The following is a 21,098-nucleotide window of genomic DNA, read 5'->3' on the forward strand; positions in this document are numbered from 1 at the left end:
TTCTGTCCACATCCCCTCCAGCATCTGTTGTTATTAGAGTTCTTGATTTTAGCCATTCTAACTGGGGTGAGGTGGTATCTCAATGTTGTTTTGCATTTCTTTTATGGCTAGGGAGGTTGAGCATTTCTTCATGTGTCTATTGACCATCCTTCTTTCCTCTTAGGAAGAGTTTTTCCATAATAATTAATAAAATATTAAAATGGTAACTTTGTCTCTAGACTAGTTTAAATGAGAGAATGGGGTATGGAAAGGAGTTGCATGGGAGAAATAGCACAAAGCTAGAATGGATGTGCTGTGGAGACAATGCTAACTGTGAAGGAGAGTGAGAGAGAATTGCTGGGAATTCAATTTTCAACCACCTGTGACTGGAATGGGGACTTTCAGAAAGGAGCAAGAGAAGGGAAGGTTAAAAGGAAAAAAAAAAAACAGAGGCTGAGTTCACTCTGAGCATATGGTATTTAAGATGCCTATCCAGATGTCCATTGGCTTTCTCATAACCTGTGTTTATAGTTGGGAAGAGTTTAGAATGAGAGATCCATATTTGTAATGCCTAGGTGATAACTGAGATTCTGGGAGTTGGTGAGTTTATTATGAAAACAGAAATGAATTCGCCCACACTGATTAGGCCATACTCTCTGGGCTAAGGCCATAGCCATTTGCTGAGTTTTGGCATGGAGGGTGAATGGGAAATGAGATGCAAGAGAAAATCTGCTATTTTTTTTTAGAGCCATAGTCTCACACAAATGCATGGATTGCTTGTGTCTTACTGTGCTGATCAAAGAACAGAGGCAAATGGACACTCTCTCAAACAATGCATATGGTGAACCCTCTGTGCCAAACTGTCAGGGAACAGGAAAGGCTGTGGATTCTGGACCTTTTAGATCTGAGCTTTCGTTTAGACGTCACTGCTCCTATTTTGTCTAAGTGAGTTTCTTCATTGTATGAAGATAGAAAATCCAAATCACATTAACGGTTGTGAGACTTAGAAAAATAATACACCTAGGTTATTAAGTACTGTGGTCGGTACTTCATAACTTGTAAATATTATGCTATTTGCAATAATTATAGTAATTGTTCCTGTGCAAGTGAAATACTGCTCTTGACAGTGATGATTTGTGAATGGCGTTCCTTAGGGAAATAGCAGAACTTAAGAAGGTGCCCAAGGGACTTCTTTAAGGTTGGATGCTAAGGGATAGGTACAAAACCATGTTCCTGCCAATCCACTATTTTGTCTGTTACTGAGTGTTGCTTCAGAAAAGTATGGACTTGGAGAACTGGGGTTTCTGCAGGCTGCTCAGTGGGGTGGGAGTTAGAGGAACAGTTACACAGGCCGTACTCTGTTTTACCTTACTCTTTGCATGAGCTACCCTTTGTCTAAAACCAGCAGGACACAGGCAGCCTCCACAGGCTCAGAGTAGATAGCAAAGGGTTAAGAATAATAGGTGGACCATTTTGTCATATCATTGCTAAATGACTCCTGTTCTTAACCATATATATGGTAGATATATGCACACAATAGAGGGAAGCCAGGAGGAGGAACAGAATAAATGGGAACAGCCCACACTAAGCAAAAGGAAAGAACTGTAAACATCACCTGATGTGGAAAAAGTAACTTGTATTGTCAAAGCTCATAGAATCCACAAACTGTATAGACCATGATCATGACAATTTGCCTTGTGAAGGTTAAAATGTGCTTGTGACTTTAACTAAGTATCACTATTCCATAATACTGTGAAATATGTGAAATTTATGTAATCACCTAATCTCAATTAAAGAAAAAAAAGTTAGAAAGGGATGGGTTAGGAGAGATGGGTGATAACGTTGTCAGACACTTTTACTCATACACTGTTTTGTAGAATGGGAACTTCTTTGCCCAACTACTTAAAAATAATAAAAAATGATAGGATTAGTAAAGCAAAAAAAAAAAAGAATAATAGGTGGAGAAGGGAATACCTTGGTAAAATGAAGAGAAGAATCCAGGAAGAGCCTGGCATTTCCAAGTGAGACTGTTTACAATATGATGTTTAAATCTGTGTACAAGCTGAGCATAAGTGGTTGCATACTTGCGTGACTGGCTCTCTATAAGGCTAAAGGGATGGGTAGTGAGGTGGAGATTGCTTGAGCTCAAGAGTTCAGGGCTAACCTGAGAAACATTAAGATCTTGTATAAAAAAAAACTCCACAGAAATAAAACTAACAACTATAGCAACAACAACAAAATCCAGTAACCCAGTTGTGTATTCAATGTGACTGTAAAGTGGTTCTGGCCTATGGCTAGAATAGCTTAGTTATAACATATGATGAAATTGCCTCTCTGGCTTTTCATGTTTGTAGGCAGCTTTCCTTCAAGAGACTGCACAGATAGGCCCTGTCTCTTTGCTGCCAGGAAAATTTATGCAGATCTTACATCATTTTCTTAAGGCGATAAGGAGGAGCTGGCCTCTAGAGACGTTAGCGTGATGAGATGCATGGCAGCTGCTAGGCTTAATTAAGATCATAAGCTGTCACACTGTTGGAATTAGTAGGTATCAAGTCTCTGCGGTTCATAGACATGGCCTCTGCTCTGTGTTGTCTGTCTGTCTCCAGGATGCGTAGGCAAATGAATCATGTCTTGGGCAAGCAGTTGTGAGCCAGAGAGGAGAAATGTTAGAGGGCAGTGTAGTCAGTGCATATTAAAGGTTCTAGTCATGATTTTCTAGAGCTTCCAGCCTGTTTGAAATGGTGGTGTTTGCTGTTGGATTAAAAGTGGGCCTGGAGTGGGCCCAAGAGGATTTCCCTAAATGTAGTCACCCTTGATACTCAAGTCATCTCTTAGTCTCTGGAGACATTTAAGCTTGAGTTTGATGGGAAAAACTAACATCTAGTTCAATTTTCACCTGACTAAGGTGCCAGCTTTGGAAGTGCACAGACTTTTTTTTTTAATGGAGACAAGGTTCTTCACAAATAGATAGCTCCTGATCACAGAAATAGCTTGTATAAGGCTTAAAGGACAATAGATTCTTATAACAGGGAATCTAGAAAGAAACTGTCTGCAAGACCTGAGGCTTCTGCAGATGACTCAGTGGGGAGGGAGTTGGAGGAACAGTCACACAGGCCACATAGAGCCAGATAATATGAATTCAGCGCTCCGCATCCTCTTCCACTATTTAACAAAGGTCATGATCTTCATACTGAGCCAGAAGGTTTGATGATTCAGATGACTGTGCTAGTATCTTGTTCCCTAGGGAAGAGAAGCACAGTACACTATGGGGAAGAGAAGGGAGGATACATTCAGTAATACTTGCAATGTACATTTTATCATTAGGTCTATATTTAACTAATGGAAGATTTTGGGGGGGGGGCAAGAATTAGGGCTTAAAAGAGCAGTAGGGTTTCTATTGTTACAAAATGGCAAGAAAATTATTTATCTTTCCCCCAGGAAATGCTTTTGTGATAACAGACATTTTTCATGTAAAAGATCTGTTTAATCTTTTTTTTTTAATCAGTCGTGGGGCTTGAACTCAGGGCTTAGGTACTGTCCCTGAGTATTTTCACTCAAGGCTAATGTGCTACCACTTTGAGCCACAGCTCCACTTCCAGTTTTCTGGTGGCTAATTAGAGATAAGAGACTCACAGACTTTCCTGCCCAGCCTGGATTTGAAATAGGATTCTTAGATCTCAGCCTCCTGAGTAGCTAAGATTACAGGCACGAGCCACTGGTACCCAGCTGTTTATAACATTCTTACTAGAAAGATATTTTGACCACAATTTTAATATTAAAATATGAATATAGAAGACTGGGGTCAGTAGGATTTTAAGCAAAAAGCATTCCACAGAACTATTTACTGGATTCGAATATTAACTGTCCACCAATTTACTTTTCAAGACAAAGAAGAAAGCTGGATATGGAGGTATATATATGCCTGTAATCCCAGCAATTGTGAATCTGAGGTAAGAGGGTAATAAATTCAAGGCCGGCCTATGCCACATAGTGAGACCGTTTAAAAGAAAAAAAAAAACAAAACCAACAGGACAAATAAGACTATGAAAAGAAGGGTTCTCAAGCCCAGAGACCTATACCTTTGAGTTAGGTCAGGTGGATGGGCTCTATGATATTCAGTTCAAAGTTCCATGGGAAAACCCAGGTTCATTGCTGGGAGCTTTCTTGCCCTGTCTCTCCAAGGCACCACACTGTATGTGGTATTGCTTATTAAGAATCACTTAAAATGATTGGGCTCCTGTTAAGATCAGTCTTGGAAGAAGGGGACAAGAATCCAAAGGCTTGGGAGGAAACACAGGAGCTCATCTTCCTTATTTCCTTACTCTTGAGGGTTTAGAGTGTGAAGGAGGGTGAGGGAGGGTAGGTACACACAGAACACAAAACCATAACTACCAGACTTTCTTCGTAAGGGTGTTTTAGCTTTGAACTTCAAGCAACAACATGGCTTTCTTTCTCATGGGGCTGATACAGCCCTTGATTCCATGCAGATTTACTTGGTTAAACTGGCTTTGTGACATGAGAATTAAATGGCCCCTTATTTAGAAAAATGATTTAGAAGCTGTTATCTTATTTTTACAGATGAAGAAAATGAGGCAGAATTCCAATACCAAAGCTCTTAATAATTACTTTATAGTCCCAGGAGTAGTTGCTTGTGCTAGCCACAAAAGAGTCACCTGGATTTGAGATGAATTGCTTTCAAATGCTAAATTCTGTGAACCGGTGGTGACATAGTTGGGACTGTACATATGTGCAGGCTTACTCACATATCTGCAGTTTGGTCTACTGGACTCAAGTGGAATGATTCTTGTCTTCTTCATGTGGTCCCTCGCTCTGCAGCGGGTTAGTATGAGCTCTCTTTAGGGTGGTCTGAGGCTTTCATAGAGCAACTCGAGAGTGCAAACCAGCTAACATCGTTTAAGCTTCAGCTTCAGTCACATTTTCTAATGCTTCATTGATCAAGTCCCACGACCAAGATTTGACTCTTGGGTTTGAGAAATAGACACTACATTTCCATGCACAGAAATGTAAAATATTTGGCCACTTTTCCTAGCCTACTGTGATTGGCTACTTTTTTGTTCCTCTGTAGATGACCATTGTCTTAGTGATTTATAAATTTTCTTCATATATTACATATATTCAAACTAAGTTTTAAATATGAAATATTTTCCCATTTGATGATTTAGCCTCTTTTATGTAATACTCTAAAGTTGTAAAGAAGTTTTGGGTATTTTCTGTAATCAAATATGCCAATGTTTTCTTGTGGGACCTTGAGCATGTACATGCTTTTGAGTGAGCTGACTATAAAGAAGCCTGATCATGTTTAATTTTTATTTTCACTCACAGAATGCAGTAGAGAGCCTAGCACTTACTGTCTACTGAATGAGCTAATCTACCAAAGAACGGTCTTACTTATTTTTAACCTTTTGTTACTACATCAGTGCGGCATAAAGCTATTATGTACTACGCATTGTGCTAATTGTTAGAGATGAGCAAAATAGAGTTCTCTGCTGGTGTTTAGAATGGAGCATAATTTTCATTAGTAGAACCAATTAGACATCAGTTCAGATTTCATCTTTTTATTGTGCGAGAATATTCTAATGAACAGGTTCAATGTTTAGTGTTTTAAATTTTTTTGTAATTTGTTTTAGACTAGGAAGCAGAATATAAATACCTTCCTTCGATACTTAAAGTACGTAAGACAGCACTGATATAATAATAATAATAATAAAGTCAGCTTTCTCCTTCACATGCTATAATTGTATACCTGCAGGAAAAATTAGATTTCTTTTGTCAATCTCATTTTAGCAAATACCTCAGTCCTGAGTTTCTTTCATTGTAGGTTCAGTCTGTTGGTTTGTTCCTCTTATAGTTCTCAGAAGGTTATTACTATGAGTGATTCTTGGTTATTTTCTTTTTTGTGCAAGTCAATCAAATTTCCTTCTCTATAGGACCTGAGGAACAGGGCGGTAAGGAGCTGGAATATTTTTCAGGTTGTCTTGGCGGGTGTGGGTAAAGCTCTTCGGGGCAGCATAGGATAATGAGTAATTTGGAGGGTGACTGAGTCAAGAGAAGACCAGGGAATGAGAGCACTCCCACACTAGACTGATACTGGATAAGCATGGCTCAATTAGAGAGTATCCTTCTGCATTAGTTCTATCATTGCTGAGAAGATGCCTGAGAAAACACAGGCATAATGGGTATATTTTAGCTCATGATTCCAGAGGTTTTTTTTTAACTCTTTAATCCCTGGCTCTATTGATTCTGGCTCTATGGTGAGCAGAATATCATGGCATCAGGAACATCTGGCAGAGGCTACTCACATCCTGATGGACAGGACACAGAGAAAGTTGGACAGGACCTGGGACCAGTTATAACCTTCAAAAGTGCTTCTTCTCTTCCCTGTGGTCTATTCCAGCATTGTCCGACTTCTTAAGGTCCCTCATGTTCTAGCTGAAGTCCCAGCACATACACATGGGCCTTTGGGCACATTTCTTACCCAAACCATTATACCTTCTCTTGGGAGAAAGTAGATGGGAGAGTTTATTCACCTCAGGTTTAGGGCTACCTATGGGATAGGCAGAACTCATTTCTGAGTAATTCTATTGTCCTTGTCTTGTATCCTTGCCCTAGTTTCTTCAAGGCTCCAGGATTCTCCAAGTGCCACCTCCCAGGTTTATAAATTTCCCAAATTCTCTCACAGTACATATTGGTCATTTATTTAACACCACTCTAGAGGGAGATCAGAACTCATGTATTGGCTTTACCACTAAGCTTTGTGTGACTTCTGACCAATGTCTTTTCTCTAAGCCTTTATAAAGTGACCCTCATACCAGAAAACCTCTGAAGTCCTTTCCATTGTAGACAGTTCTTAATTGGATGGTATTTCTCCTCCTTTAAATTCAGCCCCTCCCAAAATGGGGTTTGAATGTAAACATATTCAATAAACTTTCACTGCATGGCTGCTCTGTCTAATTCTAGGTCACAACAACAACCAAGAATTCCCATCAGTTGGCCAAGCTTAATTCTAAGTAGAACGATTATTTAGTCTGAATGGAAATTTTCTGGCACTTGAAGATAGGGAGAAGATGTTACCCTCTTTAGTAGACAGACCAGGGCCCCCTCTGTCTGGGAAGTAAGGGTGAAGAAGTGAACAAGCCCTTGGGGGGAACTGGGCTGGCACAAGTCCTAGGTGAAAACAGTTTGCTGTTGGAGATGCAACTCAGTCACATCCAGAATGCCCTTTCCTGAGCTCTCAACTCACAGCTATTCATCACAAAAGTTAATCATTCCCTTTGTTCTTCCAAGTTTTGTGTACTTTGTTATCTTCTTGTTAATTGGCCTGTACTTTCTTATAATGAACTTGGAGAATGAAGCTATTGTTCAGAGACTTAATTATATACCTTAAAGCACCACAGAGGACAATTTTTTTTAAAAAAAGATAAAAATGCTGGAAACAAGTCTGGGAACTAGATTTCTTCAAGGGAGACAGAAAAGTAGAAAAGAGACCAAAAATACTTTACCATAGGATTGGCATAGAGAAACAATGCCAAGAGGTCTTAGGACTCCAAAATACAAATTAATGTCAACTCTAGGATGGATTTTTAAAAATTCCAGAAATGATTCCTAGTAAGTATTTATTCATATTTTAAAAACTTGCACCCAAAAACCTATTCTTTCAGACAGGGTTCTATTGTAGCTTTCTTGCTTTGCCTCAGTAACTACAATAGTCATTTTAGATTAAATATCCATAGACCTTCTTCCCACTACATTAGTAAAGTCTGATGGAATTTACATTCTTTATTCCATAGTGTCTTGTAGTTTTCTCTCATAGTACCTATCATGCTACCCAAGTGTGATTGATTTCCCACTACTGTCTTTCATATTTGCTTATAAGCTATGGGAAGGTTGAATCACATCTGTTTCATTCATTTCTCTGTCTCTAGGGCCTATTGCTATATCTAGCACATGGAAGGTACTCAATAAATTTGTCTAGTAAATGGATGAATGGACATAAAAATGGCACAATGTTCTTCAGAGAAATTTCCTTTTCTAGGCAGCTGTTTCAAATAACTAAAGTAAAGGTCAAACCGACAAACTATGCTGCATAGCTTTTGGATTGTCTATATTTTTCTGGCTCATTGCCAGGGCCTTGATTCCACAAATGCTTTTGACGAGTACCCATTCAATTCATTGTTAGGACCCGGATTGCTAAAGTGCTTTCTTTTCTTCTTCTTTTTTTAAAATACTTTTTTTATTGTAAAAATAGAGGATAGAGGGGTTACAGTTACATGAGTAAGGTAATAAGTACATTTCCTACTGAGCGTAGTTACCTCCTCCTTTTTTATCCCCTACCATCCCTTCCCTCCCAACCTCCCCGACTCCTCTCTCCCCTTCCCCCACAAGTTGTAAAGTTTATTTTCAACATAGTGTCTTGTACATCTCATTGTTACAATAGGTCAACCTGTATCCCTATTTAAGTATTTTGTTTTTTCCCTTCCGCTCCCCAAATTAGAAAAGTGTATATATAAGATGCAGGGCACCAGAATCAAATACAGTGAAAACAAGGATTATACCATGGGGGAGGAACATACAAAGCAACAACAAAAAAATCACATGGTACATTTTAAATGGTTAGAAACAATAGCAAGCAAGAAAAAAATATTTGTGTCCCTATCTTGGGGCTCATTTTGCTTAACATCATCTTATATGGTCATATGTACATAGCTTTTGGCCTTTTCTGCTTGTCCTAGACATATACTAGTTATTGCAAATAACGGAAACCATGGATTACTTCACTTAATATAATTTTTTCCAAGTCTTTCCATAAAGTGCTTTTTGTCAAGTAAAAACAAATTGCCATTCTAGATATTGAAAACTTTAAGGTATCTACTTCTGTCATCAGAATGACCATGAACACCTTCAAAAAATGTAAATGACTTCCCAAGCACCATGAACACAGTTATTCAAAAGATACGATGTATTACTGCAAACACATAATAGTGAAACTCCACCAAGTACAATTATAAGGTAACAAAAAGCACATGGGAATCGACTCACTATGTAATGTTTTAACCTGATTTTTCTTCTTAGCTTGCCAGTGTTTCAAGATCAGGGAGCTAAGTTAATTAGAACTTGACTATCTGCAGCTGTGCTGAACTTGGATATGGAAAAAAGCGGATTAATTGGAACAAGCGAGTTGTGCTTCAGTGGAATGTATTTTAATTGATATGTGTGTTTAAACTTTCTTTTTTACCTGCTAAAAAATGAGTAAAAATGGAAGATCTTTGAGGTTTTATAAGTTTTCAATTAAGCTAAATCTTTTTCTTTCTAAATGAATCTAATGTGGAGCTTAAACATGTGTGTGTGTGTGTGTGTGTGTCTGTGTGTGTGTGTGTGTGTGTGTGTGTAAGAGAGAGAGAGAGAGAAAGAGAGAAAGAGAACCAAACAGAAAGAAAGATGAAAGTTGAGTGGCTCCGCAAGAGTATGTATGTATGTGAGTTAATCTCACCTCTTTTACTCTCAGAAACTTCTAGAATGCTGCTGTGGTTTAATGTTTCCCACAGACTCCTATGAGGACTTGGTCTCCAGCTGGTGGAACCATTTTGGGAGGTTCTAGAAACCTGTCCCTGGCCTCTTGCAGCTTCTCTCTGTGCTTCCTGCCTGCCATGAGGTGAAGAAGCGCTTTGGTCACACATCTCACCACTATAACGTTCTTACCAAGCACATTGGGCCAAGTAACTATGGACTGAACCCTCTGAAACTGTGCGCCAATGGGTCCTTCCTCTTTTAAGTTGTTTCTGTCATGTATTTGATCACAAAGTATGGCAAGCACAAATACCTTTTCAGAAAAATAAATAATAGTTTCTTGAAATGCAGTTTGAAAGACATGGCTCTGTGTTTAAGTTCTACTTCTCCTGGGTGGTAATTCTGGTCTCAAATCATTTCCATCTCTAAACTTTTAAAAATATTTTCATGTCTTCGTGAATCATCATTTTAAAAAGCAGTATTAAATCCCAAAAGTTCAAATGCAAAAACAAGAGTTAAATAATTCTGAATTCACTACAAAGATTTGCTGAGAAACAACACTGGGAAGAGTTCCATGTGCAGTCTAGCACACAGAAAACTCAGTGAGAGAGGCAACCGAGAGCATTGTTAATCAACAGTTATGATGTAAAGTATCTGTTAGCCTGGCAGACGCTGTACCATATAGACATATAAACAAGAATTAACCTCCTGTAAGATATGGTGAAGTACTTAAAAGATCTTTACTACAGAATAGTAGTATTAATCCCCAAATATATAGGATGCATGAAATTTAATATTCATCTTAGAAAACTTTTGCCCTTAATGATAGAAATGAAAATGAGACTAATTAGTGTATTTAGTCAGAGGCCCTCAGTCTACAAATATGCCGGGGGTGGGGGAGGAGGGGAAGGTTCAGTAGTAGTCCCCAGTAGGATTTGGAGTATATAAGAAAAGGTGTTAGGTACAGTAATGGATAATGGTATGAGCCTTTATTATCAGGAAAACGTTCCTTACACCAGAGTTTTTGAGTAGAAGTCAGTGGTGCCAAGAGTGAAGAAAAGCATTCCAGTAGAGTTTCTTTTGAGCCAGTAAAGGGCATGGAGTATTTAAAGACCAGTGAACATTTGAATCCCACCTAGGCCTTTGATAGTAGATCAAACAATATACATCAAACAAACCACTAAAGCTTTCAAGCCTCCATATATAAAATGGATACAATGGTGTATACACAGAGAACGGTTGGGAGACTATACAGGGCATTAAATAACATGGCATTAGATTACTTGAATCATTTACAAAGCTCTTTGAGACTCTTGGTTGGGCCCTCATCACCCAACGCATTTGATAGGTCTAGTCTTTAATCATTTTATACAGACTACAAACTCAACCATCACCACAGCTAGAACACATTTTCTATCCTTGATATTTCCATATTTAGAGAGGAGAGAATAGGCAAGTTCCATTTGCTTATGTTAAAAACTTAAGAAATCAGAAATCAGAAGAGAGAGACAGGGGGAGGGAGAAGGGAAGGTATACAGAGGAGGTAAATGTGGTGTGTGGGGAGGGGGAGAAGAAATACTGAGAAGATACAATAAGAGGATTTTTTTTTCTTTTCCTTTTCTCTGATTTTTCTCTTGTGGTATTAGAGATTGAACCCAATGTCTCTTACATTGTAAGCAACTGTCCTACTACTGAGACGTAACCTCAGCCTGGATTATTTTCTTTTTTTCTTCCTTCCTCCCTCCCGTAGTCCCTCCCACCCTTCTTTCCTTTCCTTTTCTTTCCTTTCTTTTCCTTTCCTTTCGCTTCCTTCTTCCTCCTTTTTCTTTCCTCTTTCTTCCTTCTTTCTTTCCTTCCTTTCTTCTTCTTCCTTTCTTTCCCCTCTCTTTCCTTTCTTCCTTCCCTCTTTCTTTCATTCCCTTCTTTCTTTCTCTCTCCTTCCTCCTTTCCTTTCTTTCATCTTCTCTTTTCTTTTATAGCACTTAAAAATAGTCTACATAAGTTAGACAAAGGAGGATTTCAGTGTTACATTTCTGCATGTGTCTACAATACATTCTAGTCAATCTCACCCCATTGATCACTATCTATTTTCCCTATCCAAAATAATTTTAACAAGTTTCCTTGTTTTATCTTTAGACTTGAAAAAAATCTGGATTTTCTTATTATAGTGTGCTTCATCATTTATTGAATAAATGCTAGACATCAGAAAGGATTTCTTTTAGTAGTTGGGGGTAAGCTTTGGAGCTCTATCAGAAAACAGAATAATGAGAAATTGAATACAGTCATTGGTTATTTATAGAACACAGTGCATGGCAAATTATATATTGCAGCTTATTTAATTTTACTGAAAGAAGGTCTTATGAAATATCATTACTAAATAATAATGTGATATTTATTATATTGTTACTTAAGTAATAATGCAATGTTTATATTATTTATTATATACTATATATTAAATATTTTATGACAGGTCTTGTTAGCACCATTTTTTTAAAGATAAGGAAAATGAGACTCAGAGGAAAATGAAGACATTACTTAGTGACGATTTCTCTATTTTCTTTAGAAATTTGGTGTTGATCTGGGCAAATTATTCGACAGGGAAACTATAAATTTAGCAAAGTTGATATGCTTTTTTAGAATGCTTTATTTTGTCTGTGCAACATTGGCATCTGTTAAGTGAATAACTAATAATGATTATTATAATAACTAATTATAATGCCGTTAACATTCAACTCAACAAACATTAACTGGGTACTTAACCATGACTCAGACAATATAGTGGGCAATAGATATGGCTGGTTTGGAGGTGAATAACAGGCAGTCCCTGGTAAGCTAGGTACTCATTGGGGCAGGGGACGGATGAAGGGCTAGGTGATAGAGGGACTTAATACCTTGATGAGGAGTTTTGGCTTTTGTTCATTGGAAGACAGGCCCATTGTCAGAATGTTTTTTAAAAGACTTTCCACAGAACTCTCTTTAGATAAGGTTTTAGACCAGATGTCCCACCCTATGAAACCAGATTAATCAGCTTCTTCATACATTTTTCTTCCTGTTTCCTTTCAGGGTTAGTGGAAGGTGCCATGGACCTGATCTTGATCAATTCCCTACCTCTTGTATCCGATGCTGAAACATCCCTCACCTGCATTGCCTCTGGATGGCACCCCCACGAGCCCATCACCATAGGGAGAGACTTTGAAGCCTTGATGAATCAGCACCAAGATCCACTGGAAGTTACTCAAGATGTGACCAGAGAATGGGCTAAAAAAGTTGTCTGGAAGAGAGAAAAAGCTAGTAAGATCAATGGTGCCTACTTCTGTGAAGGGCGAGTTCGAGGACAGTCCATAAAGATACGGACCATGAAGATGCGTCAGCAAGGTAACACATCCCTAAGCTATGGGGAGATGTGTCCTACTGGGGCATACTCACACATTTTGTTTTGGCATTTGCTCCCTTAGAGGCTACAGGAGATCCTGTGTATAGAGCTTGAAGACCTTGTCTATCTCTTCCTAAGTGTTGCTATATCTTCTACATAGAATAAAAAGACCATTCAGTCCAGCTCCCTCACTAGAACCGACCATGCAGTCCAAATAGTCAAGTTACTAGGCATTGTGCTGTTCATAACATTAAATTAAATATATCACATGTTCTACTTTAGGACATTTATAAAAATATGATTGTTTGCGAATAATTAGATATTTTGAAATTTGATATTTTTCATTTGATACTTTGTGTGGTTTGACATTAAATATATTAACAGAAATTAATATATTCAAAAATGAGCAATACCTTAAAAATAACAATAAGCTGGGCTCTGGTGGCTCACACCTATAATCTTAGCTACTCAAGAGGCTGAGATCTGAGAATCCAGTTCAAAGCCAGCCTGGACAAGAAAGTTTGTGAGACTCTTATCTTGAATTAACCACCATTAAACTAGAAGTAGAGATGTGGCTCAGAGTGGTAGAGCACTAACCTTGAGCAAAAAAGCTCAGGGACAGTACTCAGGCCCTGAGTTCAAGCCCATGACCAATAATAATAATAATAATAACCATAAAATATATTTATTAATTCAAAAGTGCAACATCTATCAGTAACTCAACTTAAATGTTGGATTTTATCTTATTATTGTATCTTTATTATGACAGTACATCATCTGCGTCAGTTAATTAATAACTAATTAATATATTATGTGATAGTTTTGTTTAACATAAGCAAAAACCACAGTGATATATGGTTTGAGAACATGAGATTTGTGGTTTGAAAGTCATCATCTGACTCAACTAGATGTCTTGATTAGCCTTGCTGGTGTTGGTTAGTAATGGGTTTACCAGGTGGGCCTGAGCTGGGGCCACTTCACTCAATTCCATATGTCTGTTATCCTAATACAAGCTAACCTAGATATGCTCTCATGGAGATGGCAAAGCATAGAGGTCAAAAGCATAGAGATCATAAAATTGAGGCTTAGAATTGTACACGATTACTGTTGCCTCATAAATAGTTGATCTCAGAGTCAGGGTGAACAGAAACTACACATCTGAGAGTTTAGGACCTTATTTATTTATTATTATTATTATTTTGTCAGTCATGGGGCTTGACCTCTGGGCCTGGGTGCTGTCCCTTAACTCTTCAGCTCAAGGCAAGCACTCTACCTGTTGAGCCACAGCGCTACTTCCTTGGGACCTTTTTAACAGGATTATTTTGGGAAAGAAACCACGATTTCATTGTGGCAGTTGAGTACAAAAGTCTTACTCAGAAAAGAGTAGAATTATGAGACTCCTCTAAAAGATTACGTCTTGCTACCATACCACAAGGAAAGGATGTTACTGAGTTCTTCTCCTAAAATAAGAGGAGGTGTGAGGTAAATCTTTTGGTCAACTCTTTCATGTGATGGCAGGTGAAGGAGCTGGAATTGCAAATATTATTTAAGGATTGTGTGCTAAGGCTCCCAGCTCCATATAGGCAGGTAGATTTCTGGATGCTATCTTCTGGGAGGAAGGTACAGAATTCCAGCCATGATGACCTCTTTTTTGTCCCACTGGAATGATATGGCCCCTCACCTATCACCCATTTTGGGTGATTTATGCCTAAGGTAAAGGAATGTAATCACAAAGGCTCAGAAATTATTGTGTCATGAAATGATATTGTGATCTCTTGAGGAATTTGATTTTTAATTATAAAGCTGATTCAGGGAACTGGTGCTGTGGCTCAAAGTGGTAGAGCACTAGCTTTAAGCAAAAGAGCTGTGGGAGAGTGCCCAGGCCCTGAATCCAAGCACCATGATCAACAAAACAAAACTGATTTAGGTAAGTAGTACACCATTGCTCTAATTTGCAGTTTGTTTGCTCCTTCCTTCCTTCCTGCTTTCCTTCCTTGCTTCCTTCCTTCCTTCCTTCCTTCCTTCCTTCCTTCCTTGTTCTTTCCTTTCTTTGTTGTGAACGCAGAGCCTGGGCCCTGTCTTTAGTTTTTTCATTCAAAGCTCCCACTTTACCACTAAAATCATAGCTTCATTTCTGGCTTTTGGGTGACTAATCGGAGATAAGAGTCTTATGGACTTTCTTGCCTGGCCTGGTTTTGAACCATGATCTTCAGATCTCAGCCTCTTGAGTAACTAGCATTATAGTCTTGAGCCACCAATGCCCAGCTAATTGGAAGTTTCCTATAGAAGAATCTGCAGGATATTTTAGATAAGTGTTTCTCAAAGCAGATTATGTTTATAAACCTTGTCTATAAATCTCTGATTGGGTGAATTGTTGTTGGGGTGGGTCCTGAGAATCTATCAAAGTGTCACCTTGTCATACCATGGTGGAGTTCACAGTTAGCTGCTATCTAAGATTCAGTTAAAAAAAATCATTGAATTTGCTAGCAGTAGTAAAAGATTTTAAAGCAACAAGCTCATTTTAAGGTCCAAAGTGATAAAATCATTATTCACTACTTATAAAGAAAAGTATTTTCTTAACAATTCTTTCTCTGATTTGAGCACTGGATTTATAAAGTACAATCATTTCATTTGAAACCCTAAAATGTAGCCTAGGACACAGAAAAAAAGAGGTGGGAGTAGAAACCAGCCAGAATGGGTTTGAGTATAGCTCTGTACTGAATAGTCTGATGTAGTGTAAGTTACTTAATTGAAGTCATTTTTTTCTTCATTGGAACAGGATGGAGATACAGTTTTCTACCAGTACATTTGAGAGTCAATGAGGTACTTAAGGACTGCAGTGAATGTTCTGCAACCACCACTATGATAGTCCTTTGGAATAATAACTTAGTAGACCTATTCATTTTAAATATCATATATTTCTGAGGTTTATACAAATTAGGAAAATAACAAGCACATTTTCCTCTGTATTTGAACAATAACAACATATTCGGTTAGAGAAATGGTTTGCATTTTCTTGTTGACCATCCAGCTGGGGAAACATAGCTTGAGGAGAAGGATTATCCATTATGGTGAACCAGAAAGACCTCCAAAATTATGTCTTTATGATGGCATTAATCGTGTAGTCAAACATCAGGGAATCTCAGAGATGCCTGCCCAGGACACAGCAGGATAGAACAAACATCACTCTATTCCTGCTTGTTGCTGACTCGTACTTCTGGGAAGGAAGTGGAAAATCCATTTGAGGTGTGCCAAAGCACAGCTGAAATTGGCTCACACACCTCAAATAACCAAACTGTTGTTTTTTTTTATCAATGGCATCATCTAACACGATCAACAGCAATGTGTTCAAACCTCAATGGGAATTTCATTTGGGAGTAGTGAGTTATGAAGTTTGAAACATTCTCAGATCCAAAAATATGTTTCAGAATGATTCATCAAAGACATGTAGGTTTTGATTTCTTCGTGGTTCACTAAGAAATAGCTTTACATTAGAATATGATACTGCCCAAATGTGACTTGTTAGTAAAGAGGAGCCATCTGTAGGTACATAACACAGATGTTATATAGCTATGTTCTAGTTCTTCATGTTAAAAGCATGACGAAAAATAGGAAAAACTGAAACCAGAAGCTTTTGTTTATCTTTTCCATCCTACAATTATTCTTGAATCTCTATATTTGTAGACTGGAGAGTCCAAGATGTTAACATTTCCTGAATACTTAGTATCTGACATCTCCCCTGGCAACTCTACATACACTGCTGTCTCTAATCAGTCTTTACTAAATGTGTATCAGGTGAGCATTCCTAAGACCCATCCATAGACGGGGCCTATCACTCTTGTAATAGTTGCTGTCACTCATAGTGAGTGTTAGACATGGGAGAATGAATTCACACCTGAATCCCACAGGCTAGGCTCCATCCACCAGCCTGTACTACCTTTAAAACAAGATGCAGCCCTGTTCTCCTGGAATGATCTGTCTAGTAGAGGCAAACACCACTTGTAAGGGCATTTAGAGAGTAGCCATGAAGCCAGCTACCCTGTGTTCTAGGGGTTGTAGGGTCCACAGAGACCTCCTAGATGGAGACTGATAAAAGGCTAGGAGCTGGTGAGGCCTAGTGGAAAGAGAAGAGGAAACTCATGATTTGGATAGGAGAGCTAGGGATGTGGGCTTGGAAACTGGTCTGGAGAGAAGATGCTATGGAATGAATGTGGAGGTCTTCCGTTTGTGCTTCAACTTTCAGATGAACTCACTGTTAGGAGGCTTTAAGTAAGGCGCTTTGTCATCTATAACTCTATCCCCATTTCAGGAAACTGTGGATATGCTGTCTTGATGGGACTGTAGTGACAGCTACAAAATAGTGACATAAAAACACATTATTGCTGTGCGCCAGTGGCTCACGCCTGTAATCCTAGCTACTCAGGAGGTTGAGATCTGAGGATCATGGTTCAAAGCCAGCCCGGGCAGGAAAGTCCATGAGACTCTCATCTCCAATAAACCACTAGAAAACCACTAGTGGCACTGTAGCTCAAGTGGTAGAGCACTCATTTTTAGCTGAAGAGCTGAGGGACAGTGCCCAGGCCCAGAGTTCAAGCCCCATGACCGACAACACACACACACACACACACACACACACACACACACACACACACACACACATTATTACCCTGAGTACATATCTGACATTAAATTCAAGGAGACAACAGAAATTTAGCACAATTGTTTTCATCCATGAGAAACATCTGTAAAATTTTAACTACTGTCTACTTTCTTTCTCTAGACCTTGAAGAATAAGTGAATTCTGTTCTTCAAGTTCTTAATCCATCCCAATAAATTTAAGCAAGTCATATTCCAACCTAGGCTTTGGCAATATGAATATAAAATGACATGGGTGGAGAATTAAAGCTTTGAGTGCTAATGTTAGGTAATCCATGAGACACCATTCCTTCTCACACCCAGCCAGGTTCCATGGTTCAAATCCTAACTCTTTCAGTGCTTGTGTGATCTTACTATTTGGATGAACTTAAGCATTTTGTACTTTTATTTTTTTTACTTCACATTTGTAAAATCTGGCTAATGATAATACTTATAGAGATACTATGAAAATTAAATCTAAGTGAAGTGCTTGAAATACTGCTTAGTCCCTTAGTAGACACTACTATTTATGATCTAGTTAAGTCACTTGACATTACTACAAGTGCACCAAATACAAGCCCAGCTCAAGTGTCATCAGGAAGGCCAAGGTAGGATATAAAGTTAGAGCGTCTTCATTTAAAAGATCATCAGCAGAAGATGATCAACCTAGAGACATTAACGTAGGAGGTAATAGAGTAGGTAGCAGTTAAACTCTGCTGTGACCATGTCCCTATAAAAACAGGGAGCTTACAAGGTTGTGAAGTCTGAAATAATAAAAGAGCCAGAGCATAGGGGAAAAAGCTACATTGGAATTGAGCCTGCTGAGGAATCTCAGTTCCTTTCCAGAATACAATGCTGAGTGAGAAGTCCCACGGTCAACTGAACAACCTTCACAACAAAGGGACCATAAAAATATAAACAAACCACATAGAAAGTAACAAGAACAGAAATGATCAGAAACAAAAAAGTTCTCATAGGAACCTAAGAGACAAGAACTTTACACACACACACACACACACACACACACACACACATGCACACACAACACACACACGCACACACAACACACACACGCACACGCACATGCACACACACACACGCACACGCACATGCACACACACACACGCACGCACGCACACGCACACAGAGTGGCTGAATGAGGCATCTTGTCAGTGTGAGAAGGAACTCCATGTTGCCATCTTGCTACACACACATACTTTGTCTAGCTTTAGCTTGCCGACCTTCCCTGCAAGGTTTATAGGACAGATATCAGCATAGCCATGTGGTCATTTATTTCTCTTTGGAAAGGATACTGCAAGTCCCTGGAGGGGGGGGGGTCAACATTCATTCACTTAATATTCTTAACAACTTAGATGGCAGATTTTACTTCTAAATTACAACAAGGACACTGAAATTCCCAGAGGTAAAGTAACTCACTCAAAATGGTCCAGTGGGTGGCAGAGATTCAAGCCCTGGCTGTTTGATTCTGTTGCTCATGCTCCCTCTGAATTTGCCCCATGCTATCTTTCTGTATTCACATACATGGCACACAAGGAGTCCTGACAGGGCACCATGCCCAAGTAAGCAGGGACAGCCTACAGAAAACAAGTCAACAGCCCAAAGCCCAGGTCCTTCCAAAAGTGGTTTAGAAGCATCTTCTGCCCTTCTAGGGTAGCTGTCTAAGCCAGAAGTACGCAGAGCCCTTGATACATTTCTCTCAAGTCCCTTATGCAAAAGACACAGATAAAATAAGAACCTATGTACGGTGATCAGGTGAGTCATTCCAAGTGTTTCAGAAGGAGTGACTCAAAGCTCAGTCCTGGGCTGAACCTTTACAAGAATTCATATCGTAGGGTGCAGGGTAGTTTGCAATTAATTTCGAAGTTACGGCATTTATAGTCAGAGAATTTGTTTTTCATGGAGATAGATTCTGTGTGTGACCTACTAGGGAGGCGATATGCTTGAAAATAACATGTGCCATACAAATAGATGCAGGGCTCCATGAATAGTCAACAGATCTTTAGTGGTATTATGTAAACATTCTACAATTTTTCTCGGTAGCTTTCAGTCTGAGTGATCACTCTGTTTCTGAAATTTTCTGCTATGCTTATAGATTTTTTTCAGTTTCTCCTTTACTCCTGGTAGTTTTTATCCATGGGTTTTGAAGCTCTGTTGTACATGTACTTATTCAGGATTATTATCTCTTCCTGAACAAGAAATGTGAATAAAATATTCTAATGAAAATTTCACTAGATGGTAGATACTTACTTCTTTTTATCATGTAATGATTATTTTTATCCCTAAAAGATTTTAGCTTTAGAAAATACATAAAACAGTTTCTTTTAGTTTAGTGCCTTAATTCTCAAGTTGATGTGCCATTTTCTTTAATATGGTTACGATGTAGTCTTCAAAAACTGTTCATGGTTTCATTCACTTTGTGAGTCTATCCCTGCACCCTTCCCCACCTTGACCTTTCCAGGAGAAACAAAGGTTTAGTAGGATGTCGTTCAGGGAAAATGACAGGCAGCCATTTCAATATTTCAATATATATTGCTCATGTCCTCTGTCCTCTTATTCTGCCTTTTCTGTACCTTGGTTTTCTTTAGACCTATTAGTTCTCATCTTCGTCATTTTCAAATTTTTGTTCTCTCCTGCCCTTCATATTTAGGAAATTTGTATATATTGTTTCTGTCTGTCTGTCTGTCTGTCTGTCTATCTCTATCTCTCTCATTCTCTCTCAATACGGGGGCCAAAAGCATGCTAAGCAAGTACTCTCCTACTTTATCCATGTCTCCAGGCCTTTACATTTTTGTTTATTTTTTAAATAGGGCCTTATGTTTTTCCCTGGGACTAACCTTGGTACCATATTTGACTTTGTTTCCTATTCTTTGAATGGTAATTCTTCCATGGTTAACAGTTGACTTAACTTTAAAAAGCACTAGGTTAATTTTTTTTATTCCACAGAGAGTGATGTTTTGCATATTATGATATAAATTAAATGAATTCAGAAACTGTTTCTTCTGGGAGAATGTTAAAAGAGTTTACTCATAAACCAAGGGACTCAGACAATGTTGCATTCCAGGCATGGCACAGAGATAGAAGCTCCCAATCACTTGACTTCTGATTTTATAAGTCAGAGAATAACTCACTGTTTCCTCCTGGTATTTCCCAATTCCCATAACTATGTCAGCTTGTGCATTTTGAATGGTAGAAGGTAAAATATTAGGTTCCTACATTGTCTTAATTCTTCAATTTTCCAACATTTATACTATCAGTAAGTCAAGCACTGTGCTCATTCCATTTGGGATATGCTTGGAACATTCTAAAACAATTAAAATTATTTTGAGCAACAAAAACTGTCACACAAAGGACCAAGGGAAAAGAGAGTTGGCAGATGCTTTTTTCTTTTCTACTTTGAGGAAACTTTGTATTGAAGAAAGATGGAAGCTTCATAGATACTATGGCTTGTAGTTAATATCAAGATCTAGTTTGAAAGCCGGGCGCTGGTGGCTCACGCCTGTAATCCTAGCTACTCAGGAGGCTGAGATCTGAGGATCGCGGTTCAAAGCCAGCCCGGGCAGGAGAG

The 21,098-nt window shown here is 38.6% G+C and overlaps 1 protein-coding gene across 2 annotated transcripts in view; it reads left to right on the forward strand.

The window, feature by feature from the left end:
• Positions 1–21,098, forward strand: part of Tek (TEK tyrosine kinase, endothelial) — a 99,621-nt gene that overhangs the window by 26,887 nt on the left and 51,636 nt on the right. For both annotated transcript variants that reach the window (XM_013020830.1, XM_013020831.1), the window contains exon 2: positions 12,568–12,879. In XM_013020830.1, coding sequence (XP_012876284.1) covers positions 12,568–12,879 — 312 coding nt within the window. The remainder of the gene's footprint in view (positions 1–12,567; positions 12,880–21,098) is intronic.

Source organism: Dipodomys ordii, unplaced genomic scaffold, assembly GCF_000151885.1.
Source record: "Dipodomys ordii isolate 6190 unplaced genomic scaffold, Dord_2.0 Scaffold53, whole genome shotgun sequence".
NCBI classification, from domain to species: domain Eukaryota; kingdom Metazoa; phylum Chordata; class Mammalia; order Rodentia; family Heteromyidae; genus Dipodomys; species Dipodomys ordii.